Consider the following 12,424-nt stretch of genomic DNA (forward strand, 5'->3'; position numbering starts at 1 on the left):
CTTTTGTTAGAAACAGCCTGGGTGTGCTTCGATGAGAGAACAAGGCACTTATGCCCGAAGAAGAAGAAGAAGAATATTGCAGTTGGTCGCTAAAACACATTTCCATTTTTAATGGTTCAGTGTTAATGTACTTTTGCAGTATCCCTCTCTTCATGGGATTTCAGATGGCCATCTGTCATGCGTGATCTAGTTGAGATTTCTGCATTGGAGAGGGTTGGGCTAGAATCCTCAGGGTCCCTTCCAACTCCACAGTTCTATGAATTATTAGCCAAAATGGGCAAACTGGGGGAGAAGAAAGGTGGGGGGACCCTCTGGATCATTAAGCATGGATGTATTTCACCAGTTAGAATAACTTGTGTATGATCCCATTGCAGATCTGTGATAGATGGGTGTTAAGCTCCTAACTTTTAAATTTACTCTGGAATTTGATTAATGTATAAGAAAATGTATTTATATCCTCAGTTTCAAAGATATTGAGGTCAACATGCTGAACAAATTCAGAATGATGTTAAAAATAATGAAAGCATGCAACACTTTCTCCACTTTTTAAATTATTTGATAATTACTATAGGGCCTACCACATATTAAAGGAAATGTGTCCCCTTTCTCCATTTGTGTCTCTATAGGGACCACCATGACATATGGAGGGGAGTCGTATGTCGGGAAGCAGGCAGTAAAAATGCACAATTGGGAGCTTTGATTGGCACATTTTTAGATAAATGTCTTCTGTGTGTTACAATGATAGCTTCATGGGCAGATGTAGACAATCAGAAATGCATTCTTAGTAATGTGTGGAGCAGCACCGAGAATTTGATGGCGGCATTATGCAGCTCTTAGATATGTGCAGGTTGATTCAGTGGTGGAGTAAGCCGATTGGGCGCCTGGGGCAGCGTGCGTACCCTGCGCCTAGGGGTGGGGCCAGCCAGGGCAGGACGCTCCAAGGAGTCTCCCTACAGCTGAGGGGGAGGCAGCAGGCGGACCGTTTGGGGCACCGCGGAGTCTGCGGGCACCCAAACCACTGCATGGCTCGGGCACGCTGCAGGCCCCGCAGTGAGTGCCGCCTGGTATTTTGTCACCCCCCCCAGTGGTGGTACCTGGGGCGGACCGCCCCCACTGCACCCCCTTTCTCTGCCCCTGGGTCTATTCTTTTGAAGAGCTGGCTACTTTTTACAGTGTCATCCTTACAGGCTTTATAATACAGGTTGCTATAAAGTGAAAATTTAGAATAAGAACCCATTATGAGATTCTTAAATCCTCTTGTAGAACTTATTGGAAAGGAGAACACCCTCTTGCGCATCCTGTATCAGCAGGTAACTGGGGTGGAGGGTGGGGGTGGTCTTTGTAACTGGGCCAGACTCTAGAACAGGCTTCCTCAACCTTGGCCCTCCAGATGTTTTGAGACTACAATTCCCAGTATCCCTGACCACTGGTCCTGCTAGCTAGGGATCATGGGAGTTGTAGGCCAAGGGCCAAGGTGGAAGCTGCCTTATACCAAGACCATTATTTGTCTTGCTCTGGATTGTCAACACTGTTTGGTGGAGGTTCTCTAAGCTTCCAGGTGGCAAATCTTTCTACTGGAGATGCCAGGGTTGGATCTGGCACTGTCTGCATGCAAAGCAGCTGCTAAGGCTCCATCCTGAGAACAGAAAGCTTACTAATGAGTCACTTAACAATATCCTAAAGTAGCCCCAAAATAGGCAGCTAGTAGAGTTCATTTTTGTGCCATGTTGTACCTGGCATTGAGGAACTTCCATGGTCCAGATTGCTGATGGGATCTGGAAGATTGGGACAGATAACTTTGATAGCGTATCCTTCAGTGGTTTTAATCTTTGTAAATGGCCAGGGACCTATATAAGTAACCCTAGATAAGGCAGCCCTTATCCACCACTGAATCAACCTACACATATATAAGAGCTGCATATTTTATCTAGGGTTGCCATTTTTTTTTTAGTTTTGCAAGATCTTAAAAATGAAGAAGTTTTGAGCTATTTTTAAGGTGGGCTTAAGGGGGAAGGGCTTGCTGATCAGAAGGTTGGTGGTTTGAATCCCCGCGACGGGGTGAGCTCCCATTGTTCGGTCCCTGCTCCTGCCAACCTAGCAGTTCAAAAGCACGTCAAGTGCAAGTAGATAAATAGGTACCGCTCTGGCAGGAAGGTAAATGGTGTTTCTGTTCGCTGCTCTGGTTCGCCAAAAGCAGTTTTGTCATGCTGGCCACATGACCCGGAAGCTGTACGCTGGCTCCCTCGGCCTATAGAGCGAGATGAGCGCCGCAACCCCAGACTGGACCGAACAGTCAGGGGTCCCTTTACCTTTAAGGGGGAAGGCTTTTTTCCTGGGATGGTACCAACCCCTGTCAGAAGTTTGGCTTTTGGAGCAGATGGTGATTCTTTTAAAATCCTGAATCTGATCTTTAATTCCTGCTGCCTTTCATACTCATTCTAATCTTTTAATTGTTTTAGTATATTCTTTCCTTTTGGCAATGATTTTAATGGTTTTAAATTTTGTACTTATCTTTTGCCTGCTTATCTCTTTTCTAAAAAGTTGGAATAGACATTGGGGGTAGAAATGTTGACTAAAAGTAGAGCTGGAGACTTGGGCAGCTGCAGATGTTTAAAATTACAACACCTGTGCCCTGGGGTTTGTGGGAACAACACCCTCCGCAAAATTCCCCAGCAGAGTCTTCAAGTGGTTCTTTAAAGAGGACAGAAGTGATCATGAGATTCTTGCTTTCTCTTTTACTTGGAGGCCAAAACTTCAATACCTACCAGCCCTTTGTTGGTGATGGAAAAGACATTTGTTCTTTGAGTGTAGAAGTAGGAAGGAGTTTTAGAACAAAATGTTTTGTTTCCACATCAAGGAGAGACACCGAGGAGAGCTGGGAAACTTCTGCACTTCAGGGGATGAAAAGTGTCTTCATATATCGAATGGTTGCAAATACAAGTTTATTACTCCATGTGAACCATGGCAAAAATTTGCAGCCAATCTGTGTTTCCTGGATCGTTTCTGTCTGTTATAAACCAAGACAGTGGCCTTAAGAAAGCAGTTGTTTTTCCCGGGTTGTGTGGTGTTATCTTTCATACTGAATTTTTGCTTGCTTTCAAGTAGATTGCTTTAATCTCTTTAAAAGAAGAGAACTTTCTATATAGAGTCATTTTTTTGACATGTTTTGCTCATTTGTGTTTTTCTGACTAAAGTAGGACAAGCCACTTTGACTGACATCATGTTCTATTTTTAAATATTCACTAAATTTGCCAAATTCAATGTGCAGTGTTCTTGGATCCTACACTGCCACAGAAATTTGAACCCTATTCATTAAGTAAGCTGTACAATGACAATGGGACTACTCTTGTGCTTTTTATTTTGATGTAAGGAGATGCTCACACTAGCAGTAGCAGTTACTAATTTGGATGAGAAAATAATGCTTACAATGTGCTTGAAGCATTAGAAAATGGTCAAATAAATAAATAATAATTTTATTATTTATACCCCGTCCATGTGGCCCAGTTGCCCTACCACCTTCCCTTCGCTCAATATATGTCCTGTCTAGGTTGCTCAGAGATACCTCAAATCCTTTGCAGTGCAACATCCATTCATTGCATTAACAGATACAGTACTGTACAAGTAAACGCCATTGGGAATGGAACTTCTTCTTGCCTTCAAATATTAAGCCAGCACAGAAAAAATATACCGTAATTGCCATTTCAATTCTGATTTGATGCTCACAGAGTCTCAGGTGGGGCAAATCAGGCGGGGTGGAAAATATTCCTAGTGCTTTATGGGAAAAATCCATTTCATTTTAAACATTTTTTAAGCTTTTTTTTTGTTAGCTTTGTTTAAAGGTAAAGGGGCCCCTGACCATCAGGTCCAGTCGTGTCCGACTCTGGGGTTGCGGCGCTCATCTCGCTCTATAGGCCGAGGGAGCCGGCGTTTGTCCACAGACAGCTTCCGGGTCATGTGGCCAGCATGACAAAGCTGCTTCTGGCGAACCAGAGCAGCACACGGAAACGCCGTTTACCTTCCCGCCGGAGCGGTCCCTATTTATCTACTTGCACTTTGATGTGCTTTCGAACTGCTAGGTGGGCAGGAGCTGGGACCGAGCAACGGGAGCTCACCCCGTTGCAGGGATTCGAACCGCCGACCTTCTGATCAGCAAGCCCTAGACTCTGTGATTTAACCCACAGCGCCACCTGGGTCCCTGTAGCTTTGTTTATTAAATGCAAATAAAATAAACATGCTAAATTAGATCCCTCTCTAGGGCAGGGCACAAGTGGGCCGCAAGAGTACTTCAACCAACTCCACAGGCCATGCATTGCCTTGTCACAATTAGGGGAGGGGGAAGCGAGGCTGAAATTTACACACACACACACACACACACACACACAGCCCTTGTGCTGCCTTCCCCAAGCCGCCTAAGCAAGGTGCCTGGCTTTTGGGAAGGAGGAAGGAGGTCTCTAGGACTCTGCCAATGCCTCATGCCTCCTTCTCAAAGCCCACCACACACCTGGTTTTCCAGTGCGAGGGCTTGGGGGGGAGGTGTCAAATGCTTCTGAGGGCCACCGGAAAAGGCCTTGGGGGCCACATGTTGGACCACCCTGCTCTAGGGCATATGAAATATATATATATATATATATATATATATATATATATATATATATATATATTATTTATACCCCACCCACTCCAGTGTAAGCCAAAAATAAATAAATCCTGATGCAAATCATCCAAGTTTGCATTGGAAATATTTCAAGAAATACTAATACTAATACTACTAATAATAATAATAATAATAAGCCTCCCTCACTGGTTGGGGCCATAGAACGCTAGCCAGTATTTTCACTCTGAACAGGAAGATATTCTGTTCATGTAATGGGAGTTGCCCCGCAGCCCCTTGTTTCATCCGTCAGTGGAGCTTGCAGGTCTAGGGTGTCACATTCCCCTGAAGACAAAAGCAGCTTGCCTCCAGTTGGCCATACCTGTTTGCTTTGTACTGGGACTGCCTGGCTGCAGGGGCAGAGCAAGTGGGGGACTTGCCCTGGAGGGGGCGTCACTCAGGGCCGCGGCCCCGCCCCTTGCCTCTGCAATTTGCCGCCCCGGGTGTCGCGGTGCCTCGCTACGCCCCTGCCTGGATGCCCAGCTCACATGAAACAAGGCACTATCTTCAGTTTTAACTTGCAATCTGCTATTTGAAGAGACTGGTTTCTGACCATGACAAGCCTCTATTCCCTGCTTCTTAAAGTGGGTAACAGTTTACTTTGTGTCTTGTACTCTGGCTCAGTGACAATAAGTATTATCATTTCAGTTTCTATTTCTATGAGAAGTGAATTTTGGAAAGAAAAAAGAGGCCCCAAATTGTTCAGTTCAGCTTTCTTTTCCCCCTCCTGAAGCCTGTTTCAGGTTACCAGTGCAAAAGGAGCTACAGTACATTCCTTTGTGCAAATTAATTTTTGCACCTCTGCATGGTGGTACAAATGAGCTGAGCTACTCAAATGGCTCCTTGAAGTTGCCTGCAAAGCTTCCTCTGTGACCTTGATCAAGCGCTAAGTGCCTTAGGCCCCAAATATATGAGAGGTTGCCTTCTGCCCTGCAGACCCTCTCCTGTGTTCATTTCAGCAGAGGGGGCTCTCTTGGTAGTTCCAGCAGCCTCAGAGATTCAGTGGGTGGCCACTTGGGAGAGAGCATGATCTGGGACAGCCCCTGGGTTCGTACAGTTTCTGTCATTTGCTGAAGATTGGCATCTTTACACCTGAGAGATAGATATTTTCAGAACCCGCCATATTATTGTGGATGTAATTTGTTTTAAATTGTTGTTGTAAGCCACCCAGGAACCTTATGGTAAAGGGTGGATAATAAATAAAGTAATAATATAATAGGAAGAAGGCGGCGCTGTCTCAGCATAACCCCTTAGCATAGGGATTTTATCAGGATAAAGTGGGTCAGAAACTCTGTATATCGGCTTGTCCTTGGAGGAAGCATGGGATAAAAATAAATACAGTATAATTAATAATAATTATAATGTTCTGTAGCTGATAATTTTTAATCAGCAGCTCAAAATTGTGTGCTCAACTCTTGGCATGCTGAAATTTGCTTTGTCTTTATTCTTTTTAAACAAATGAACTAAATGGCCTGTTTCCACACTCCCTGCAGTGAAACAAAATAATGCACACAAGAATTTATTTGCATATAAACTAGTAAATTTGTATGACAAACAAATGAAACAAATTGCAAGCAATACTGTGTATATGCCTATAACACTGAATGAAAAAGGATCCTTTGGGTAACAACATTAAGCATACAGTATTTGCCATTTAAGTCAGTGAGACTTAAATGGCATATCAGAATTAAGTCATATCAGAATTATGGCTGCCTCTCTGATTTCAGTGGTAACAGTCTTGCAAAGGACTGACACTTCTGCACTTAAAGACTTACTTTGCATAGAAACTTAAATGAATATGATATACAGGTACTTGAATGACAGAAGGGCATCTCCAGATGATCAGAGTGACCAGGCTGGTGTATGTGGGACAAGTCATGGGCCCATTAGGGGTTTATATACTCCAGCAGTCATACCTTGCACAGAGGCTGGTAGTCAGCGCAGGGTTTTCTGCACTGGTGAAAGAGGCTGCTCTGCAGTGGCTGCAGTCAAAAGCCGGGCTGCTGCATTCTGCACTAGCTGCGGTTTTGGAACCAACCTCCAGGGTAGCCCTGCAGAGAGTTCATCACAACAGTCCAGTCTGGAGCCACTGTGGCGATGCTACCCCTGTCCAGGGATGGCCAAAGCTGGAAGAAGGCATTCTTGGCCAGGGAGGCCTCCAGTGACCAGGATCAAGGAGGAGCCCAAGTTACGTAGCTGCTCCTTCCAGGAGAGGGCAACTCTATCAAGAGCAGGCAACCTGCCAACCTCCTGAATTTGGGGACACATCATCAAAAAGTTAGCATTGACTTGAAGATCAATGCTTTATTTATTCATCTAATTTACATCCAGTTATATCCATTCTTGCTTGTTAGCAGGTCCCACTGAATCCAGAGGGGGCTATGCCTCAACATACTTTCCCATTGAATTCTGTGGGATGTTCTTCTGAGTCAGCATATGAAGGAATGAGATACTAATTGCATAGCAGGAGTTTTTCAAGGCTAAGTCTTTCAGTTTTGGGAATCTAAGAACTAGATAGGCAGGAAGAAAAGAAGAGCCTAGCAAATCAGCAAGTGTAGGATGAACAATGGGCATACTTTAACAAGCATTGAAAGAAAATAGTTATCTAGCTATCTTTTTACTTGTCTCTTTTTTGTTTCCAAGAGATGAAATTGGATTAATTCCCTGTCCTGAAGCCAGGTATAACCGGAGCCCTATAGTTCTGGTGGAAAACAAACTTGGGGTGGAAAGCTGGTGTGTCAAGTTTCTTTTGCCCCACGTCCATAACAAGCTCCTTCACTACAGACAAAGGAAGCAATGGCTCAACAAAGAAGGTGAGTAATTCCATAACATGTGTATTATATGGTGAGTCCATCATTATTAACTTTCTATACAATTGTAAAGGGAGCCAGAACAAGTAGAGGAACTATTGAAGTTGCATCTTGAATGTTGATTCTGTGCAAGCATTTTAAATAAGGTGGGACTCCTAGAGTGATGTTCCCCAGGAATTCCTCCCCAGGAATTCATGCTATCCTTGTAAGCCATTGCTCGACTTACTGTGATTGTGGATCATTCTTCACCATGTACAGTAGAAAGGGAGCCTATTGTCTGCTATATGCAAAGCAAAGAAACTTACCAGTGCAATGCAATGAAATCCTAACTGTGCCTACTCAGCTGTAAGTCCTGTTGAATTTAGTGGGACTTACTTCCAGGTAAGTGGACTTAGGACAGAAGCTTTAATAACAAAGTTTTAAAAATGTGTATGGACTTTCTGGAACAGAAATACTTAGAGGGCTTGGCACCTAAGAACTGGAAATATTTTTTTATTTCCATGAATTGCTGGCTATCATAAAGGTCAACACGTCAATTGAGTTTCATTAAAATGTGAACAGCTGCCATTACAGTAGTGACAGATTGAGCAAAATCAATCTCAGTAGCCTGAAGACAGATACAGACTTGAATCCCAACTAGTCCTCTGCAACAGCTCCTACTGGTCATGGTGGGAACTGGAATTCAGGCATGTGGCAGCATTTTGTGCCGACTTTACCTTTTTGCTGTTGCATCCTGTTCTGCCTCATGCCACTCTGGAGTCTGGAAGTCGCCCAATCCTCAAGACTCAAGAGCAAAGGGGAGATCTAAGTCATAGAATCATAGAATCATAGAGTTGGAAGAGACCACAAGGGCCATCCAGTCCAACCCCCTGCCAAGCAGGAACCACCATCAAAACATTCTTGACATATGCCTGTCAAGCCCCTGCTTAAAGACCTCCAAAGAAGGAGACTCCACCACACTCCTTGGCAGCAAATTCCACTGCCGAACTGCTCTTACTGTCAGGAAGTTCTTCCTAATGTTTAGGTGGAATCTTCTTTCTTGTAGTTTGAATCCATTGCTCCATGTCCGCTTCCCTGGAGCAGCAGAAAACAACCTTTCTCCCTCCTCTATATGACATCCTTTTATATATTTGAACATGGCTATCATATCACCCCTTAACCTTCTCTTCTCCAGGCTAAACATACCCAGCTCCCTAAGCCATTCCTCATAAGGCATCGTTTCCAGGCCTTTGACCATTTTGGTTGCCCTCTTCTGGACACGTTCCAGCTTGTCTGTATCCTTCTTGAACTGTGGTGCCCAGAATTGGACACAGTACTCCAGTTCTTTGGTCCTTATCGCTACTGTGTCTATCAACTGACTAAACAGATGCTTCTGTAAACTGCTTTGAGGTTGGAGCAGTATATAACTTGAATGAAATAATAAAGACACATTTGCAGAGGAAATCTGCATTCTCTGTTAGTACCATACTGTCAACCAATTAGTGTCAGAGAAAGCAGGAATTATGTAGTGCAGACCACAATCAACCTGTTCAACTTCCACATCGTGCTGACTCCCCCCCCCCCACCAGTGAGGCAAAAGGGGAGTATGTCTGCTGCTGTTGGAAGGAGGAAAAATGCCGAATTTTAAATACAAACATTTTCCTGTCCTTTCTAGAGCAGCAGCTGTGGCAGCAGAATTGGGAGAATGGACAAGATGAGACTTTGTCCCCTTTGTTCCCCTTCCCCCCCTCTGCCCCCCCCCCTGCATCAAACGTTTAATGTGGCGTGGGCTTTTCTTGGCTGGTCTTCTGTGGGTCACTAGCTGTGCCTGTACTGCTCACTTGCTCTGCTGGGCTTTTATCCATTTCCCCAGTCACTCAATCAATCAATCAATCAATCAATCAGTAGCTGAACTACACAGTCACAAAAACAAATGAACCTAAAAAATCCCTCAATAATTAGGAGACAGCCAACCCATAGGTACAAAAATGAATGGGAAATTTATAAAGAATATTTAATTAAACATTGTGAAAACCTGGACATGTTTTGACTAAACTCCGCAAACTGCAAGTTAGATTAAGAATAATGAGACAAAATAGAAGAAAGAACTCGAGATAAGGAATACTGAAGCAGTGATAATAAAAAGGGGGGAAAGAATGAACCCTCACCTCAGTGAGGAGGTTGGAATTCATATGGAGGAATTAAGAATTTGTGAATTAAGAAAAAGGCTTAAACAACATTTCTCTTTTAGGAATTTAAGGATTTGTATATATTGGTTTATTTGGAAATTTGTTATTTCTTTTGTGTTTTATTTGGAATATAATTTTTGTCGTATTGGAAATATAAAAAAGGATTAAAAAAACAAAAGGGGAAAAAACAAAAATGCGAAATAGCAAAAACAAAAGCGCCAAACTTAATCCGTTCCAGAAGTCTGTTTGACTTCTGAAATGTTCAAAAACTAAGGCGCAGCTTCTGATTGGTGCAGGCACCCTGGAAGCAATAGCCGACAGCCGCATCAGACATTCGGCTTCCGAAAAACGTTTGAAAAAAGGAACACTTCCGGGTTTTCAGCATTTGGGAACCAAAGCATTTGAGTACCAAGGCGCTTGAGAACCAAGGTACATACTACCTTTTGTTTTGATTGCAGTAGAATCATTCTTCATGCTTTTCCAATGCCTGTGGATTTATATAACTGAAACAACATTTCATAGAAATTGGTCCCATTGATTCACCAAACTAAGATTTACAAGGAGATGGATTACCAGAACAGGCATTTCTAAATGTGCACCTTCCCAATCATTTTACAGCTCTAACAATGCTAGGAAAATGGGAAATGTCACTTCGGATCAGACATTTGTTATTGGAGAAACAGCATGTTGAAGCTGTGGGATATCTTTGGGGAAAGAGGAAGGATGCATTTTAGTGGTCTTTAAAAATTTGACATTATTTCCTGATTTTTTTTAAACATCCTGCTGTGTATTTGTTAAACTACCTAGTCAGATTAATCTCTCATAGGGCTTCATTTTTGCTTTTTAAGTTACAGTCGTACCTTGGATCAGGGGCGTCGCTAGTCTTCGGGCTGCCCGGGGCGGCAAACCCGAAGGCACCCCACCGGGCGCATGCATCACGCATCATGACGCATTATGAAGTGGGTTGCCGCTGCCGCTGCTCCATTGCCCGGATCCCGATCCTAGAGCGAAGCAAAGGAGGAAGCAAAAGCGCTATTGAGCGGTTTGCCGCCGCTCTAGCATCGGGATCATCCGGGTGATGGAGTGGCAGCGGCAGCTCAGGCAGAGTGGTGAGGAACAAAAGTGCGACGGAGTGGTTTGCCGCCGCCGCTGCTGCTGCTCCATCACCTGGATCCCAATCCTAGAGTGGCGGCGCTGCGGCGGCAAACCACTCCATAGCGCTTTTGCTCCTCGCCGCTCTGCCTGAGCAGGAGGAAGCAAAAGCGCTACGGAGTGGTTGCAGTGGCAAACAGCTCCATAGCGCTTTTGTTTCTTCCTGCTCAGGCGGAGCGGAGCAGAAAGAACCAAAGGGCGCCGGCTGACACAGCCACTCTGTTGAGTGGCATGTGAATCAGCCAACGGAGCCTCGCCCCTGGGAGGGGCAGGGGCACGGCCCAGAGCGACACCCCTTCCAGGGCGGTGCCCAGGGCGGACCGCCCCCGCTTCCTCCGCCCCTGCCTTGGATCTCAAACGCCTTGGCCTCCAAACAAATCGGCTCCTGAACGATCAAAACCTGGAAGTAAGTGTTCTGGTTTTCGAACGATTTCCAGAAGCTGAACGTCAGGCACAGCTTCCGATTGGCTCCAGGAGTGCCCTGCAACCAATCGGAAGCTGCGCCTTGGTGTTTGAACAGTTCCAGGAGTCGAATGGACTCCCAGAACGCATTCTGTTCGAGAACCAAGGTACGACTGTATTTATATTCTGCTTTTAGTAGACTCCTATCCAAAGGACTGGTCAATCCACAGCTGGTTAGCTTAAGCGATGTCATAGCATCAGATGTGCCTAAACCACCATAGGGTTTCATTTTTTAAAAGGCCCATTACTGAATAACCTAAAATTTTACATTATTGTGTATATCTGCTAGCAGAAATTATGCTGCAAATATGGATAAAATATGCATATTTTGTTCTGATTTCCACCCACCCTATCCTGGAGTCTAAAACTGGGTTACAACATTCTAAACCCAAGTACATTAAAATCTCTTGAAAAATAAGATTGCAGAATACATTTCCTTAAAAAAACCCAAAAACTTTTGATTCCTGAATATGCTAAAACTCAGCAAATATCAGCTCAGCAAAATTAAAATATTGTTTCTTGCCATCTATTACACTACTGTCTAGATTTAAACCTATGTGCTATAACCAGTTTGTTAAAGGGTTTAACATGACAAAAATATGTTAGCACACTATACAAAGTTATAGCCTTATTTACACCAAGGTTCATAATTCTCTTAGATCTAGGCCACATTTCATACACTCTAACTCAGGGGTCCCCATACTTACCTCGCTTTGGGCTGGTACCCGAAGCGCCAATCGCGCAGCGGGCCGGAGAGTGGGGGAGCCCGCGGGAGCCCGTGCCCATACACGTGCACACACACTATTTCTGGCACACTATTTCTGGCGCACTTCCGGGTCAAAGGAGGACCGGAAATAGCTTGTGCGCATGTGCATGGGCCTCCTCCGATCCAGAAGTGTGTCGGAAATGACGCTTGCGCATGCGCGCAAACTATTTCCAGTCCTCCTTCGACCTGGAAGTGGGCAGCCAAGCCAGACCGTGCCGTTAAGAGCGGGCAGCGGCAGCGGTCGGTCGGTGGGGCCGGATAAATGAGGCCTTCGGGCCATATCTGGCCCCCAGGCCGTAGTCTGGGGACCCCTGCTCTAACTGGATTATTCCTGTTGCTTTTCTACATTCTGGCTTTTTATTATTAAAAGTATTAACTGCAGTAACATCCCTTGGAGACCTCTCTCTAATTTGTT

General features: G+C 44.5%; 2 protein-coding genes across 3 annotated transcripts in view; both read left to right on the forward strand.

Moving 5' to 3' along the window:
* KLF9 (KLF transcription factor 9) overlaps window positions 1-12,424 on the forward strand; it is a 619,671-nt gene that overhangs the window by 228,071 nt on the left and 379,176 nt on the right. The window lies entirely within an intron of this gene.
* The window catches only part of PTAR1 (protein prenyltransferase alpha subunit repeat containing 1), a 30,276-nt gene that overhangs the window by 539 nt on the left and 17,313 nt on the right, over window positions 1-12,424 (forward strand). For both annotated transcript variants that reach the window (XM_035099968.3, XM_035099967.3), the window contains exon 2: window positions 7,295-7,464. In XM_035099968.3, the coding sequence (XP_034955859.1) occupies window positions 7,295-7,464 (170 nt within the window). The remainder of the gene's footprint in view (window positions 1-7,294; window positions 7,465-12,424) is intronic.

This window comes from Zootoca vivipara, chromosome 10 (assembly GCF_965207765.1).
Source record: "Zootoca vivipara chromosome 10, rZooViv2.hap1.1, whole genome shotgun sequence".
NCBI lineage: Eukaryota > Metazoa > Chordata > Lepidosauria > Squamata > Lacertidae > Zootoca > Zootoca vivipara.